Source organism: Triturus cristatus, chromosome 10 (genome assembly GCF_964204655.1).
Source record: "Triturus cristatus chromosome 10, aTriCri1.1, whole genome shotgun sequence".
Lineage (NCBI taxonomy): Eukaryota > Metazoa > Chordata > Amphibia > Caudata > Salamandridae > Triturus > Triturus cristatus.
The window spans coordinates 1,141,106,455-1,141,125,247 of record NC_140593.1 but is presented as its reverse complement, the minus strand read 5'-3'; the positions used below and the strand labels follow the sequence as shown (position 1 = coordinate 1,141,125,247).

General features: G+C 45.1%; 1 protein-coding gene across 2 annotated transcripts in view; it reads right to left on the bottom strand.

Moving 5' to 3' along the window:
• Nucleotides 1-18,793, bottom strand: part of RBBP6 (RB binding protein 6, ubiquitin ligase) — a 394,678-nt gene that overhangs the window by 22,745 nt on the left and 353,140 nt on the right. For both annotated transcript variants that reach the window (XM_085629467.1, XM_085629468.1), the window contains exon 15: nt 16,044-16,145. In XM_085629467.1, coding sequence (XP_085485593.1) covers nt 16,044-16,145 — 102 coding nt within the window. The remainder of the gene's footprint in view (nt 1-16,043; nt 16,146-18,793) is intronic.

Sequence of the window (18,793 nt, the reverse complement as noted above, 5' to 3'; positions counted from 1 at the left end):
TCTTCTTACCAGATCCTGGTCGCAGTTAGGTGGGCCTTCTGGATTTAGGCTGCAGGCGTAGGCTGGAGGCTTGAGGCAGGTCAGGGGTCGCCAGATCTCAGGTCAGAATCGCCGGGGTGACCTCCTCGTGGTGTTTGCCCACTCGAGCTCTCGCCGTAAACTGCGGGTGCAGAGTGGGGCGGATTTGTTGTGTCTGCCCAGAGCCAGAGGTTACAGCTGAACAAATCTGGTGTTCACGGAGAAAAAGTCTTTGTAGTTGAAGGCAGGCAGGTCCTCCTGGATTTTCGAGGTTGCTGGCTGCAGGACACACCAGGATTTCGCAGGAGCAGGTTCAAGGGGGAGACAGGCAGATAGGGCTGGGGCCAAGTCAATGGGCATCTTCCTCTTCTTCTAGCTGCTGCACGGCTGTTCCGTCCTCCTCGTTGTTGCAGATTCTTGTCTGAGGAAGCAAGGTTAAGGGGTGCCCCTAAACACTAGATTTAGGGGCGTTACAGGTAGGTAAAAGGCAAGGACCAATGGGTCCCTTCCCTGAGGTGGGTACACCTCCTATTATGCCAACTCAAGTAGAAGAGGGGGCATGAGCCTCTCCGTGGTTGGCGGAGTTCCCCCATTTTCAAGATGGCGTGGACTGAAAGTTGTGCTTCACCTCGCCTCCCCCACCTGAGGGGTGAAGTTGGCAGAGGTGGGCACACATCTCCTTCCTTAGTAGTTTTTCCCGCCGGTTCTCCTGCCCAAACTGGGGGTCAGAACCAGTGGGGACCAGTTGCTGAGAGCAGCAAGTGGCCTGGGGAAGCTCACAAAGGCGGCAAGCCTTTGAAGCTTCCCCTTCGTGAACCCTGCTCATCCTGGGGAAGAAGGCGTGGCACCTCATCCCAGGATGTGCACTGTTTCAGGTCCCAGAGAGCAGTAGGCTCTCGACCCACGGGTCCAGAAACATGTCTGGTGGTGGCAGCTGGAAGCAGCCACTCAGCCTGGACACTAGTGGTAGGTTAGTTTTCAGGGGGCATCTCTAAGATGCCCTTTGTGTGCATTTTTCATTAAATCCCACACTGGCATCAGTGGGGGTTTAATGTGCTGAGAAGTTTGATACAAAACTTCTCAGTTTTCAGTGTAGCCATTATGGTGCTGTGAAGTTCGTAATGACAAACTCCCAACACCATATAGTCTTAATGGCAGCACTGCACTTACAATGTCTGAGAATGGACAGACACTGTAGGGGTACAGGGCTCATGCACCTGTACCCTTACCACTGGTATAATGCACCCACCTAAAGGGGTGAATGATCTATGCCAGGGCATTGGGTTGTAGGCATGGCACACAGGGATGTGTGCCATGATCGGCTCCTCACTTTGTTCTGCACAAAGACATGCAGCCTGCAAGGGCAGTGTGTGCGTGTCAGGGTACGGGACCTCTAAGGGTGGCACTTTCAGTGCTGCAGCCCTTAGAGGCCTTCTCTGGTCACTGTGCCCTTGGTACCTGTGGTACCATTTACCAGGGGCAGAGATGCCAATTGGGGTTAGGCTTCAATGCAGTTTTAGGGAAAGAACATAGGCCCTAGGTCCTGATTAGCAGTTGCACAGGGCACACTCAGTCAAAGCACATCAGCAATTCAGCAAAATGTGGGGGCAACCATGCAGAAAGAGGGCACTTTCTCACAATCTGTTCTTGGCACGTAGAGTTGTAGAGTCATATGCTATGCATCGATCACCATCTAGTGTTGGGTCCGGATGTTTGGACTTTGTTTTTCTTCAAAGAAGTCTTTCCAGTCACGAGGTAGGTGACTCCTCCTTTTGGTAATAGTGCGCATGTGCATCGACTCCATTGTTAGATTGTTTTCCCGCAGAGGGTGATAATGGAGTTAGTAAGAGTAGTAAAAGGAGATTTCCATGAATGCATGTATCCAAGTAAGATGTTACTGCAACAGGTACCCGGGGAGGCGGGTGGGCACATATTACTCTACAGCTCTATATACCAAGAACAGATACATACTGGGTCAGTAGCATTTTCCGTTCAAGGCATATGAGCTGTAGATCATATGCTATGCATAGACTATATAGCAGTTATCTCCGAAAGCAGTGGCTAATCTGTATATGTTGCAGTGGTTTAAAATAGTGTGTGTAAAACTGCCTGGCCCACTCTAGTTTGTGGTCTTGCTAACACATCTACACAATAGTGTTTTGTGAATGTGTGAGGTGTAGACCATGTTGCAGCTTTGCATATGTCATCTATGGGTATATTTCCTAAGAATACCATAAAAGCCCCTAGTTTGCGTGTAGAATGTGCTCTATGGGGAACTGTCAACATTCATTTTGCTTTTGCATAGCATATTTGAATGCACTTAACTATCCACCTTGCAATACCTGATTTTGATATTGGCTTGCCTTTATGTGGTGGAGCAAAAGCAACAAAAAGTTGCTTAGTCTTTCTAAAAGATTTGGTTCTTTCAATGTAATATAATAACGCTCTTTTTACATCTAAGGTGTGAAGAGCACGTTCTGGCACGGAATCTGGTTGAGGGATGAGCACGGGCAACTCAACAGATTGATTGATTTGAAAGGCAGAAATGACTTTAGGTAGGAATTTGGGGTTAATCCTAAGAAACACTTTGTTTTGATGTATTTGTAAATATGGTTCTTCTACTGTTAGTGCCTGAAGCTCACCCACTCTCCTTTGAGATGTGATAGCTATGAGGAAAGCTACTTTCCAAGTGAGAAATTGCAGTTCACATCTATGCAATGGCTCATAAGGCGGACCCATGAGTCTTGTAAAAATGATATAGAGATTCCACACTGGAGCAGGTGGACGTCTGGGAGGAATGACTCTTGGGTCCTTCCATGAAAGCCTTAATCGCAGGCAGTCTAGAAAGAGACAAATGCGGTCTGTTTTGCAGATATGTGGCTATCGCAGCAAGATGTAAGCTTATGGATGTATACGCTAAAATGGAACGCTGTAGATGTTTTGGATTGAAGCGTCGTGCAGATTGACTTGATTGTTATTACAATAAATCAGAAACTGCTTCCATTTTGCTGCATGGCATGCCCTTGTGGTAGGGAGTCTAGCCTCTTTGATGATATTTATGCAATCAGGTGGAAGATTGATGTAGCCAAACTCTAAGATTTCATGTGCCAGATCGTAAGGTTGAGATGACTGGGATCTGGATGCCTTATCCCTCCATGGTTCTGAATGAGGAGATCACGAGTGAGATGGAGTTTTTGGTGTGGAATTACTGACAACTCCAAGACGGTTGTGAACCAGGGTTGACGGGCACATGTGGGAGCAACTAGGATTAGTGTCAGGGAGTGCTGTTTGAGCTTCCGAACCACTAATGGAATGAGTGGGAGAGGCGAAAAAGTTTAAGCAAATATCCCTTACCAGTTCATCCATAGTGCATTGCCTTTGGACAATGGGTGTGGATCCCTGGATGCGAAGGTTGGGCATTTTGCGTTTAAGTGGGTGGCAAACAGATCTATTAGTCTGGGAAACCGCACATTTGAAAGAACGGGAGGAGAACCTGAGGATGGAGTTCCCATTCGTGGATCTGTTGTCGTTGACAACTGAGCAGATCTGCAACGTGCTTGTTTACTTCTAGAACGTGTTCCGCAAGGAGATATATTTTGTGAGGTATGGACCATCTCCAGATGCTCTGAGCTAACTGTGAGAGCTGGGGCGTGTGTGTCTCCCCATTGTTGTATGTAGTACATTGCTGTCATGTTGTCTGCGCGAATTAGGACAACTTTGCCTACCAGATGAAGTTAAAAAGGTTTCAACGCTAGAAAAATTGCTAGCAGTTCTAGATGGTTTATGTGGAGTTGCTTTAGTTGAGGAGTCTACATGCCCTGAATAGTATGTTTTTGCAGATGAGCTCCCAAACCAGTGAGCGAAGCGTCTGCTGTTAACACTATTTGTGGAACCGGGTAGACGAATGGCCGCCCCTTGGAAAGGTTTTTTGTACTCCACCACTGCAGAGAGCGATGAGTGCGGCCGTCTACCAACACTAGATCTGATAACTGACCTTGAGCCTGGTTCCACTGACGTGCTAGGCATTCCTGAAGGGACGCATTTGGAGTCTTGTGTAAGGAACGATTAGAATGCAAGACGCCATCTTTCCTATCAATTGCATGAACACTCAAGCTGATAACAAGTGTTGTGACTGAAACAGAGATTAGAGTCTGCATGTTGCAGATTCTGACTGGGTTGGGACACGCAAGAGCTTTTTGAGTGCCTATTGTGGTTCCTAGATACAGTTGTGCATTGGATGGTTGGAGATGAGAGTTGGTGAGATTGACAGCAAACTCAAGGTCGTGAAGGACTTAGACTGTTCTTTGAGTGTGGCGTAGGCATCTTGCTGCGAGCTGGCTTTTATGAGCCAGTCGTCTAGGTAAGGGAAGACGTGAATGTGCTGTCCTCTTAGATGAGTTGCAACCACTGCCAGGCATTTGGTGAAAACCCTGGGTGCGGTAGTTACTCCAAATTGGAGGACCTTGAATCGATAATGTTGGCAGTCTACCAGAAAACTGAGGTATTTCCGATGAGCGGGGTGAATGGGAATATGGAAATAGGCATCCTTTGAGTCAAGAGTGGAAAGAAACTCGCCTGGCTGAAGGAGTGGGAGCACTTGTTGGAGTGTAATCATGTGAAAGTGGTCCGACTGACTGTATAGATTTAGTTCTCTGAGGTCTAGTATGGGCCTGAGAGAGCCGTCTTTTTTGGGAATTAAAAAGTACAAGGAGTATACCCCTGGTCCCCTGATACTGTAATGGGACTGGTTCTATAGCGTGTTTTTCGAGATGGACCTTGCGACCTCCTTGTCTTTTTTCATCTTCTCCAGTGAGGTATCAACCGTTGGGCCAAAGAGATGTTCTTTATCAAATGGTTGTTGGAGGTTTGCACCTCAGGCTTGAATCCAGAGATTCTCAACCAAGCATGTCTGCGTAAGAGTACACTGGTGTTTACTGTACGAGCTGCTATATCTGCTGCGTCCAGGGCACACCGGATTGAATTATTAGTGATTGGTTTACCTTCTTGGATAAGGTCATTAGCCTTAGTTTTGTTTGTCAGATAAAAATTGCATGAGTTTTTCTAACTCATCGTAATGAGCCCTATCATAGCGAGCCAACAGAGCTTGAGAGTTGGCAATGCGCCAGTGATTAGCAGCTTGTGAAGCCACTCTTTTGCCCGAGGCATCAATAAGGTTGGACTCCTTATTAGGAGGCGGAGCCTCACCTGTGGTTTGTGAGTTTGCTCTCTTGCGGGCGTTGGATACCACCAAAGAGTCTAAAGGCAACTGACCTCTGATGTAAACAGGGTCGGTGGGTGAAGGTTTATATTTTTCTCCACTCAAGGTGTAATTATTCCTGCCCTCACAGGATCTTTAAATATCTCGCCTGTGTGTTTCAACATACCTTTTAACATAGGTAAGGTATGAGTGGCTCTCTGAGAGGAACTAAGTGTCCCAAAGAGGAAATCCTCTTCTAAAGGCTCTTTATGCAACTCCACCTTGTGATATTGAGCAGCCCTGTTACGGATTCATACTACCCAATGTTATCGTCAGGTGGGGAGGGTCTAGATGGATACAAATCAGGGTCATTCTCTGGACTTGGGTCAGTATGATAATCCTACCAAGGGTCAATGTCCTGTGGCCTATCCTGATCTTCATCCTCATCCCCGTCATCCTGTGGGTCAGGTGTAAGTGGAGGTGAATTTGATGGTGTAATAAGTAAATTGGGATTAGTGGGGGAAGAAGGAGGAATGTAAGGTGGAGAAGGGTTAGTGCCCACACTTTTGCTTTTGAGAGGAATGTGGTAGTCCTCAGGCTGGTCCACTGGCTGGTCTATCTTCCGTTTTTTTGGAAGAGTGGCATGGATAGGTCCTGTATCAAGGTTGATCACAAGTTTTTTCTGCTTCGGATCCGAAGGCGGGGCATCGGGTCGAGACTCTTTAGACAGAGTATCTTTATCTTTTAGTTTCGGCGTCAAAGGTTTCAGCTCCGAGCCTTTTTGTTGTCGAAGGTAGTCTTCGGCAACGGTATAATTGTGATTTGGGTTTTGGTGCCGAAGGTGTTTTTTCGGCACCGGAGTGGTGCCGGCGCGAGCCCAAGCCGGAAGGCTTCTCTCTGTATGTTTTGGAGCTTGGCCCGAGGGCAGGGCATCGGAAACCTTTTGTCGGTGCCGACCTTGGCCCAAAGGCAGAGGAGGGACAGGAGCCTTTGTCTTAGGTTGTTGAGGTGGCAAAGGGGTGTCTTTACTCATGGTATGTTGACCCTGAGTAACTTGCTGCTCTTTTTCCATGTCGGAGTCGCTCGACACAGAGAAATGTTCTTCCTCTTCGCCTCCTTGAGCTTGCTGTTCTGTGTCGGAATCTACCCCGAAGATGTCCGGCGTGGAGCCGCTCTGGTGTTGCATCTCGTGGCGTCGAGACCGACGGTCACAAAGTGTCTTTTTTGATCAAAACGATCGGCACACGTCGCAGTCGTTCTACGGGGACAGCAGAGGTTGCACACTTCGTGCAAGTCGGTGCGTGGAAATTTAGCAGAACGCCGCAGACATAACTTGAAGGGAGCCCGTTCCATCGACTGCTAGTGCGGTCAGCGCGGGTATGCCTGACGGCCCGCCACAAGTTTTCTGATCAAAGTCCCCCCCCACAAAACGCGATTAATGGCGCACCGCGTTTGATAACAATGCAGTTGAGGGTAGTTGATTGCGCGTCAAAGGGAACCAAGAAACTGTGCCAAACGGGAGCGCAGCAATACACATCCGAACCAGATGGCGGAAAAAAACTACCTAACAATGGAGTTGATGCCCATGCGCACTATTACCGAAAGGAGGACCCACCTGCCTTTTGACTGGAAAGACTTCGACGAAAAACAAAGTGCAACCATCCAGACCCAACACTAGATGGTGATCTATGCATAGCATATGATCTACAGCTCATATGCCACAAACACAGGTCTCCCCGACAAAGTCATTCAAAGAGAAAAGTTCAACTCTGCACATATTTAGGCATTGAATTGCCCACAATGCAAAATGATACTATCAATCTTCTTATTTTTTAAGCTAACTTCTGTTTGTTCAACTTTAACAGATGAATGTTAATAATGTTAGCTGAATGTTAACAATGGAAGACTGAAGGTTGTGGAGAGGTGTGGTGCAGGTGCCAGGGCAGCTGCCTTTGATGCACAGGGCTCACGGTTCGATCCCCGTCTCCGGCGGCAGCTCAGCTCAGCACCATAGCTCACTTAATTTCCAGAACGGCCCCCAACGCCTTGAGACCCGTAAGGGTGAGTAGTTCGCGCTTTACAAATACGGAATTTTTTTAATTAGTGATGAGTAAGTAATTTCTATATTAACATTGGATCTTTTAGAGAATCACATGCTTGAATTAAAAAAGCGAGCAGTATCCCAACAATTGTATCCGAGCATCCCAACAATTGTATAAATGTGTTACAACACATTGAAATAGCTGGAAAATAGTTGCCCAACCTACTGGTAACTTTCTCCAGTCTCTGCTTCCAAACAGTAGTACTTTGTAAGTATGTGACAGCTCTTTTAGTTTGCTGGTCTGTATCCACCACAAGTACTCTCATATAGAAGATTGCAGTTGTTGCCATGCTTCTTGTTGAATGTTTCATCAGTGTGCCCCAGTAGAACAGTTTGCCTTTCCTGTGGCAAAGCAATAGCAGTTGCCATTCCCTGCTGGAGAGGGGTTACATTTTTTGATGATGTCCATAGTCATCAAAAAGCTGAGGAGTCGTACTGAAATGTTCGGTTGAGGTGAAAATCAGGCAGGTAGTTTGGGGATTCATTTGGGATTAGTCTGCCGAACTACTCTGTTATAAAACAGCAGGATACCTTCTTTGCCACAAAAGTCACCCAAAAACCAGTGTCAGTTTCAGTGTTGTTGAGGCTGAGAGCCATACCATCAAAGAGCATATGCAGAACCTTATTCTGAATTTCCTGCCGGAAAAAGGTGCATCTAAGGCATCCACAACAACCTAGGACAGCAGTCCCAGCCACTGACCACTGATGATGCCCTTTCCCTCTAGAAAAATGGCTTTGAGCGCCTTTGGCTTGGTGACGTCTGTCTTGTGACATACTATGGAGACTTGGCAACCCTTAGTCTTCTGAAATTCTTTGCAGGCAATTTCCATAAAAGTAAGTGGAAATCAAAGAACACTAGTTGTGAAAAGTAATGTCAGCAGCCAATTAATAAAGGCTGGTATAAAGAATGTGCTACGCCTCCTCTGACTTCTTGCTTTAAGTGTCAAGCCTATGCTCCTATAAAGACGCAAGGAACACTCTACTATACAAATATCACAAGCAATATTTAATATGAGCTATGGACTTGACATTTTAATATATAATAAGTTACATTAAATAAATCCTTGTGTTTAAGTGTGCTTTTGCAGTATAGCTGTCCATAGGAATGATTATCTCTTGTGCGGGAAGTTGTAACCTTGCACCTGTAAGCAGCAAACCGAAAACCATTAAATTAATTCCTTAATCTTTTCTCTAGAGAGAATGTTATGTCTCTGAAGTTCAGTCCCATCTCTCAGGGTTTACAGGGGTAGCCCGATGTCTCTGGGCTGCCTACATCTTTACAGAATTTTCCTTTGATTGCCCAGAATAAAAGGTGGGTACACCTTATACTTATTATCCAAACTTGATTTCAGCATGCCCACAGTTGCAAGTGTTGCACGATTTTAAACTGTTTCCGTCAGATGTGATCAAAGATGGATAGGGACTTTACTAGCTTTCCTGCCACGTAAAGGAACCAATTTCTTTACCAGAAATCAGTAGCACAAAATGCTTAGAAAGACTTTTCAATATGGAGTGAAACCTGGTGTTGTCATCGTGGGGCGAGTTAGTCAGAAGTGGAGTCAGCTTCCTCTTTACTTTAGCAAAAGACATTACACTCTCCTCCATTGCCTTTTGTTGCATCTTCTGCTTTATCTGTGGTGTCTGCTTCCGTTTGGCAGCGAGGAGTAACTGGATGAAGTAGGAGAGGCTGCTGAGGTGGAAGCCTTGATCTTAAGCATTGGTGGATACTGCTAACAATGGCCATCATAAAAGATCATACTTGATAAAAGTTGAGGTACCATCTTGCCAGCAGTTATTTCCATGTTATGACAAGTGTCATCGCTGGTCATCGTGATCATCATTATAATGATCTTGACCTATACCCTCCTCTTCATCCTCGTACTGAGAGTTCACTTTAAAAACGGGCCAGACTGCAAATGGTTTGAAATGGTCCCTGGTTCTGTCTCCTCCTGAATTTGTGTGTCAAAAATGTTGGCTAAGGTTGTGGAGTGGCCTTACCAGGCGGTGTATCCTTCGAAGGAATATATATGTAGGGTCCATCTCAGAGATTAGTGTAATGTGACCTCTCACTGACTTTTGCAGCCACAGTACAACAATTTAACAGCATAGGCGGTGCGGACGACTGTGCCCTCAAGGTGATGGGGTGACCTGTGGATAAGGCTGATGCTGACTAGAGATTAATTTCTGATGAGGTGAAGGCAGGTGCTGACCGGCCTGCATTGACAAAGTTCTTCACCAAAGTGGAAGGTGCGGATAGTTGATCATCTGCCACCCATGGGACAGATCGGTCTTGTTGAAAAGCTCCTGTGTCACTGCAGCAGTTGATGTTAGGGTTGGTGGCCACGTTCTTGGTGCTATTTACTCAGACTCAAGGCAGGCTTCTGTGTCTTTTTTGCCAGTCTTCGTGGGGCTCTTAAAATGGGGCCCCAATGAAACAAAGGACAGTTACTTAGAGGAGGAAGCTCTTAAACTGAACCTTCAGTTTGAATAATACACTTTGCAACTTTTTAAGGTCTGGCTGGTTAGCGCAGCTGTCACCAGACAATTATATGAGCATCACAAGAGGGGCTTTAGTTAGGAGCAAAGGGTACATGAAGGTTTGATAGGGCATACGTTGTGCACTTCCACCAAAAAGTGCTTGCCATTTACACAGCTGTGATTATTTTGCTTATTAATACAGCTGTCTGTGCTTGAACTTTCAGGAGCACACACAGATGGATACACTGTAATGCTATTTAAGTGTCCAATATAACTAGACAATTTATGGTGTTTTTCTCTGGCAGCAGCACAGATGGAAGGAAGTCAGCCCTTAACCTACAGGGATGTTTTAAGTCTGGATTGAGAGTGCAACTGTCACCTGACCTTTTAAGCTACACCAATATTACTCAACACAATTCCAACACACTACCAATATTACTCCCACAGTATAAAAGGTGACTTTCACGACCTTACTGGTCATATATATTTACATTTGGAGTAGGGTGTACCTTCACACATACCCCTTCTTTGAAGGACTCCGCCAGGTGGTTTCGAAGTCTAAATCCTTTGTCGTCTAGTTCCTTTATACAAAACTCTTTGATAGCAGAGGGTGCCCATGGGGCTGGAAAAAGACAGCAATTTGTTTAAAATTTATTTCAACAAATTAGCTCAGTCCTGAGGGTTTTCATTATAAAGGACGTACAGTACAAAGTGATAACGTGATTTCTCAGAGGAGAGGAGAGTTCAAAGTACTCTCAACTCATCGGCTTATGTTTGAGTGTTTTCCAATGAGTGATCAGGCACTTCAATGAACATGTCATTTACCTTTGGTAACACACCGAATCAGAGTTGAAACCACTTAAAATAGAGAACGGAGTTCGGCTAGATCGCAGCTGATGTCTTGCTAAGAGATTATGAAGGTACAATCCTTGGTCTTAAGGACTTTGCACCTTTGTCGCAAAGTCAGTACTATGGATGGCTTCAGAAAATGTTTAGAACTGATTCTGATGCAATTCAAGGCTTTCAGAATCCTCCGCATGATGAGGAGGAGGAGGAGAACTCCTAGGAAGCCAGGCTTTTAGTCTCACTATTCAACATTGGAGAGTCCTACGGTTCAGGCTTCGGAAGGTAAAGTGAAAATGAATACCTTTCCAACAGCCCAGGCTGACAGTAAATTAAAATGCATTTACACTTTTGGCATGAGAGTTCTCAGTTTGCTTGTAAGATCACTTTCTTCCTTGGGATTCTCTGTCAATTATGCGAAACACATTCTTCGACAGGTGCAGAGGATTTCCATTATAGGTTCGGTCTTACACACAGTGGCTTTCAAGGCCTTTATACACTGCTTATCGAACCAGGAACACTCCGGTTATGATCCCAATGTTTCAAGCTCATTCCTTTGTTCTGACCTGGTCAGTTCTGAGACTTCTTGGTCTCGTGGCCTCATGCATCTTGCGGGTACCTGATACTCACTAACACGTGGGTTCTGCAGTGGAGCGTCAGCATTCAGTAGGATCAGCACTAGGGATTCCTCTCAACACCAACGTTTCAGTCCTAGAACTGCAGAGGTACCTGTAGGGTCGAAAATGACTTGCAGATAGCTGTTTTCGTTACCCTATCTGGAGTTGACGGTGGTGACATACCTAGTCTCTTGGCTCAGGTCAGGAATGCAATGCAGGCCAGTTGGAAACCTGGGGTTTTGGTGTCCAGTGGAGCAGCCACACACTGTCAGTTTCCTGGAGTTACGCACCATACGACTGGCCCTCAATTCTTTCTTGCTGTCCATTTCAGGTAACCCTTTCCCGGTCCTGATGGACAACACTAAGGTCATGTGGTACTGCAATCAGCAGGGCAGAGTGGAATATTGTGTGCTGTGTCAGAAAGCACTGTTACTGTGGAGGTAGCTGGATCTTTAAAGGATCTCCCAGGCTCCCTGAATGCCAGGATGGAGAAGCTCTGCCCGTTATCTATCCAACCACGAGTAGATTCCGCACTGTGAGGTAGTACAGGGTGTCTTCTCCCAGCGAGGTAGGACCTGTTTGCTTCTTCCAAAAACACACACTGTTGTGTCTTTTGCCCCCTTTGAAATTCCACCTAAAGGCTCTGCAAGAGAAGTGTTCCGCCTTCCCTTGGCTTTTGCACCCTCTATCACTGCTTCTTTGATGTTAAGGAAGGACAGGACTCTGGTCCAGACAGCCCTGGACTGGGATCGGTGGGTCTCATACTCCGAACATCGGAGCCTATACATCCTTCCTTCACTTAGTCGTCCTCTTTAAGAAGACCTGATGTCCCAACAATATGTTTGAATATTGAGTGGAATCGGTTAGGTGGTTTTGACCTTCCTAAGGAAGTGACAAATGTCATCTTGGCAGCTTGTCATCCATCCACTAATTGTCGATGCGGAGTTAAGTTTATTGCCTGTTGCTAGGCCCATCTGGGTGATTCGCTGCAGGCAAAGCCTTTGGATGTACTTTCATTTCTTCTGTTTTTGGCCCAGTAAGTTCCATGCTGTTCTGAAGCCTTTCAGGCACTGTAATGTTAAGCACTGCTATTTAAAGTCACCAGAGGACTTCCAGCTCTTTGACAGAGTGGTTCAGGCATGTGAATCTGAAAGATCCAATATTGGAGAGCAAATATCATGTGCCTCTTTTCCACTTGCGAAAACAGTAGGAAGGGAGAAAGGTGGTGGCACGCAAGTGTTAACTTTCAGCTGATGAAGATGGAAACAATTCACACAAGGTACACTAGGAATAATAGAAAAAAAAAGTGTTGGATTCAATTCCATTTTATTGAGTGTATTTGTGCCAAAGTAAGGGAAACTTTGGCTTTCATCTAGAGATCAGCAATTCACTTTCCTAGAGGTCTTCATTGTCTCATTGACTGAAAAACATACCTTAGTGCAAACATGTTTAAATCCCTGATTGAAAACTCAAGCAGCAGCAGTAAAATAATATCCAGCAGCAATGACAACAAGGTATGAATTAATAACCAGGTGAGTATCTTACAAATATCAAATGTGTGAAAGTTTCCAGAAATGCTTTTTCAGGGTTGGTGAATGTGAATTTAGTTTTTTGCTTTTACTGAAGTTGTGAAACGTTATATGAAAGAACAACCCAGAGCAAGAACAATGCCTAGGAATTGTTCTCTTATTTCAGGGCACCTGTCCAGTGTTTGCTTCATGGATGCCAAAGGTGGAAGTATGAAACAATTGTCCCCATCACCAACCGTTCTTTTGCCTCTGTTTTAGACAAACATGAGGATAGTACAATTACTATGAAGCAAAAGTACTTATAAGGTAGGCATTAGACAGAAAACATTGTTTCCCTGCTATGACACAAAGCCCTCCTAAATAGCATGCAGAGATCAATGTCCTAGCCTTGAGAGGTGAGGCAGAGAACACAATCTGAATGAACTAGTTATCAATGCTGTGACCTTAATGCTTCGTTAAGCACCGAGCAGAGTACTGTTCCTATGCATCTCCAGGAAACAAACAGGCCCAAACAGTTGCAGGTGCAGAACTATTCAACTCCATTATTGGCTTTGTGCATTTTGATGAAGATTTAGCCTGTATGCTGTAGTAGCCTGCTTGAAAATGTAGTCCCTGAGACTATGTACATGCAACTTCTAAAACATAAGCCTATCGAAACACCTCAAGTCATATCCTATTGGCTATTAGCTACACATGAACTGAGCTCATACTCTACTTCCCCTGTTGCTAAACAATTTGAAACAACTCACTTTATTTCCAAACCTTAGCAATGCAAATACAATTACTAGTGCGCAGAAGAGAAACTGCATTAAAAAAGTTGATCTTGCAACCATCTGTTAGAGATTCACCACAGATACGAATTCTTGCATTATTAGCATGGACAGATGGGATGGGTGGCGATAGTCTGCAATAAAATGTCTTCTTCTCTGACAAGGTACGGTGCAGGGCCCATAAGCTTCTCTGCCCTCCCAGGGATTCACTCATCACAGTAGACTGCAAAAGAATTTGTTTCGGGAAAGACCCTACCTGAAGTGTTCCTTTTGACACAACCAAGGGAGAGATTTGTGAACAGACTATGCCAATATCAGCTTACTCTGACAATCCTCTGACTACTACTAGACAGTTTTGTCGGTCTTTGCATTCCTGGAGAGGTCTCACCTACATACATGCCTGGGCTATGAAAATGCGGCACATGTTCCCTTCCACTCTACTACCGCCAAATAAGGATTGGGTTGAACTGGAAAGCACTTCCATTATACAGGATATTGATTCTAATAAAAAAGAACAACTTGTTTTCCCTTGGTTTAGCTGAGCCACCAACAATTTTAGTCGCTGCACCGGGACATATATTGACTTATGAGGACCCAGAGATGCTCTATAACGTCAGAGAAAGCCATGTGATATTGAAGAAAATGCTGGCACTTTTTTCTGTCAATGTGTAAGTGGGAAAACATGTATGACGTTAATGGCAGTGTTTTTTCTGTGGTGGGTAGCTAGGGAAGACCAACATTCTGAACTTCTCAGTTTAATAATGTTTGCAGTTTTCAAATCCAGTAAGAATTATAGACTTCTTTGGGTGTCATTTTGGCAACCATAAAGTAGCAAGAACACCCTTTCCTTTCAGGTGGTAGCCTCTCGACTCTGGAACAGCCTGCCTCTATCTTTACGCCAGGCTCAGGATCGTCTCAGCTTCAGACGTGGTTTAAAAACCTGACTTTTTTCACAATAAGTAGCTGATATATGTGTGCCGGTTATGTTCTGTCGCTGGTTTCTTTCTCTCAGCGCCGAGACAGTCCTGGAAGTAGCCGTGCGCTTTATAAGTGCCCAGTAACATTAACATTTATTTGATACGTGCCCCCTCCCCACTGACATTGAAATAGTCTGTTCAAATGAAGAGGCCTTAAAGAACTTTACATCTGAATGCTACGCAGATGACTGTTTTGCATATGAGCATGTATCCACTCCGTACACTACTAGCACCGAACTGTCTTTCTAATTTGTTGCATTGAGGAAGATGGTTGTCAATATTCCCTCTCACACTCTGATAATCGAAGACTTGAATTTGGAAGGTTTCTAGACATTGCTGATGGTTAACCTGCACACTTTATTTCTTCAGATTTCTCCGATTATTGAAGAAGCATTTCTGTATATAAAGTGGTTTTTCATGTTTTAGGTTTCACAAACCTCCTCTAATTTTGTTCCAGGCCAGCTGATTTGGAATTATCTCTCAAAGTTTGCGGAGTCAAAGTGAAGAGTTAAGACCTGTGACACCAAAAGACTATAAACATGCAAGTGGAGCCTGGTGGCCTTTAAATCATTTTTATAGTATTAGACCCAACCAAACGGCATATCGCTAATTTTGAAATAATAAAACTGTTTCGTAAAAGTGTATTGTGATCTGAACTCTGAAAATGAAGAATATCTGGGCATATCAATTTACAGTTGGCTTATAAAGGCTTTTAATTTTAAACCCTGTTGCAAAAGTGTAACCTAAGAAGACACAAACTAATCCTGCATTTTTGCAACTCCAGTATTTTGCAGCAAGGCACCTAAATTCTTACACACATCATACATTTATTTTAGAATACTGATCTGCCCAGGCACATTAATGCAGATACCAAGCAAGCCAATGTGTTACTTTTAGTATGATTTACTCCGACATAAGTACAAAAATAGACTGAGAATTTTCACAGAAACCGGTCCTAGGATGCTTGGCAGTTCAGGCTGGACTGTTCCCATGATGCACAGGGTCAAGACTGATTTGCATATGGCTGGGTTCAAACTGGAATGGCGAGCAAAAAAAACTATGGATTTAGGCCCAGATCCCTGTACTGGGGTGAATGTAAGATTGTCCTGCATTCTGTCCATCAACTTTTGTTTTTGCATTTGTCACCCCGAGTGGGACGGGTATGCTCAGACGTGAGTCCCGTGCTCTCCATGCCACTGGAATCAAGCTATCCTGGCTAAAGAGGGGTGAAACCCCGAAACCGGTCCTAGGATGCTTGGTTCTAGTCCAGGGAGGACCTGGCTTGGCAGTACGGGCTGGACTGTTCCCATGAGGCACAGGGTCAAGACTGATTTGCATATGGCTGGGTTCAAGCTGGAATGGCATGGTGAGCAAAAAAACGATGGATTTATGCCCAGATCTCTGTACTGGGGTGAATGTATGACATTGTTCTGCATTCTGTCCATCAACTGTTGTTTTTGCATTCAGCACTTACTACCTGACACACAATTAAAACAGAAAAAAACAAGTTTACCTGGAGTAGGTCCGCCTGCGTTCTTTCTGAATTTTCTGGTATTCCATAAGCTCCTTGGCAAAGTCATTTGTGAATTCATCAAGCTTGGATTTTTTCTTCACTCTGTAATAAACACGGGCACACTACTTCAGTTCATGAAATTTCCTACTTCCTTTGGTCCTCTTATGGAAGCTCATAATTGCCAACTCTTATGGAGAGCAAATAGGGAAAGGACCCTACTTTATATATAATACACATGCGGGACAATGTATATTTGCGCAAAAGCAGTAATACTGCTAGCACCATACCAGACCCCGTACTGTAAAATGATAATTCAGTTCCCACTGCCAAAGCATTCAAAAGCATATTCTTCTATTCTACCACACAATATCTAGTCTTTGATGCTCGATTCTATTTTAGGACAGATTTGTTCATGTTTAATTCTTTGCTCAATAGGCTCTCGGCATGGCAATATGTTCCATTCCTATTTCAGTGATACATCAAGTATTTTGATCAAAGGTCTTAATACATATGCCATGTAGAATAAATACTGGCAAGCAAGGGAAGCAGTAGGCAGCTTTCAAATCAAACTGCTTAACCATCAGATCGCTGAATGGGAGCGGGCCAAATTGCCTGTGAGAGAATCTGTAAAAAAAAAAAAACCTCTTGTCAAATATTTCACAATATTACCACAGTAAAGTACAAACAGACTGGAGAAATGTAGTATGGATAAATGCAAAATGGACGATGGGGAAAGAGATGAAATAACCTGAGCTGAACCTAAGCAAAAGTAGAAATATAAAACACAAACAATCATGTATGTCCTTTTAATTTAAGGAAACTGGTTGCGCCACAGTTGCAGTCCGCATCACAGGCAGATTATTATGATGGGCAAGATAGAAAGGCTGTATATCAAATTGTCTGATTTACTCTCCTGCATCTATCGGGAAGCAGAAAAGTGGTATATGAAATAAATTAAGATGCTAATGAAGGAGGGGAAACCAAACATGGGAAGTTCGTTGAAAATAAATAGAAAGTCAAGCAGAGGAAACATGTAAGGCAGAATTAGGTTATACAAGAAAGGTACAGCCTCCTACATTCTCCCTTTCTAAGTCACCAAACAGTGAACCTTTTTTCCTTTTGAAGGCCTAGGCAGTTCTGGTCAGCGGAGTCAACTCCTTCAAAATTTTCATGAAGTCTAGGGGCAAGCATGATTGCTATTTGTAGGAAGCTGGGTTTCTGTTGCAGTAACCCCCCCCCCACACTTTTTGCCAGACTACTGATGCAATTTGACTTGATATGCCCTGGGTCCCTACCAATCAGGTTCCCGGGACCTGTGTTGTTTCCCAAAAACTGTACCTTATACCCCCAATTGGCACCTCTCTGGCCACATGTCACTCTCTTGCAAAGGGTACCAAGGCCAGGGAAGGTCTCTAACGGCAGCAACACTTATTGTGCCACCCTTAGAGGCCCTGTACCTACACACACACCCACACATTGCAGGCTGTTTTTTTTTGTGCTGAACAAAGTGAACAGTCGACATGGCACACATCCCTGTGTGGCATGCCTACAACTGACTGCCCTGGCATAGGTCAGCCACCCCTCTAGCTGTATGCACTATACCAGTGGTGAGGGTACAGGTGCATGCGCCTTGTACCACTACAGTGTGTAGACCAATTCTTAGACATTGTAAGTGCAGTAATGCTATTAAGAGTATATGGTGTTGGGAGTTTGGCTTTACTGAAAACTGGGAAGTTTGGTATCAAACTTCTCAGCACATTAAACCCACACTGATGCCAGTATGGGATTTAATGAAAAATGCACTCAGTGGGCATCTTAGAGATGCTCCCTGAAAAATAACCAGCCTCTGGTGGGTTCCCTTACTGGTACACAATAGCCTGCCACCACAAGACCTGTTTCTGGACCCCTGGGGTGGGAGCCTTCGCTCCCTGAACCCAAAAACAAAGCCTTTCCTGGGCGGAGGTGTTCACACCTCCCCCAGGCCAGGAAGAGCCATCTGTGGCAGGGGAGCTTTAAAGGCCTTGCAGCCTTTGTAATGCGACCCCCAGCCTCTCCTGCTATCAGGAGGAGGCCCCCTTCCTGTCTCCCCTCCTTTTCGGCAGGAAAACAGGTGGGAAAAATTAGCCAGCCCAGAAGGTGTGTCCACCTCTGCCACCCACACCCCTCCAGTGGGGGAGGCGAGGTGAAGTCCACTCTTCAGTGCCCGCCATCTTGCAGATGGCAGGCACTCCCCAATCAGGATTAGAAATTGTGCTCACTCCCCCACGTGGGGTGAGCACACCAAGTGTGTAGTCACCCTAAGGTCAGTAGCCCATTGACTACTGACCTTGAGACCCCTAAAACGCCTCCTAAATACAGTATTTAGGGGGCAGCCCTGAACCAAGAAGACAGATTCCCACAACCTACAAAGAAGGACGAAAGAAGACACCCAGCAGAGGAGACTGCAGAGAAGAACTGACTTGGCCCCAGCCCTACCGGCCCGTCTGCCGTTTCCAGAGATCCTGCTCCAAATGTCGCCTTGTCCTGCAGCAAGCAACCTCCAGAACCCTGGGAGGACTGACTGCCTTCAAGAAAGACAGGATCTCCAGTAAACAGCAGCTCTGTTCAAAAGAAACTCCTAAGACAGACTGAGCCTGCTAAGGACAAAGAAACCAGACGCCTGACACCACCACTGCAACCGCCGTCTACAGCCCGCGTTCGAGTTGTACCCCACAAGTCCCAGCGTGGACCCCTAGCGCTCCAGTGTCCGA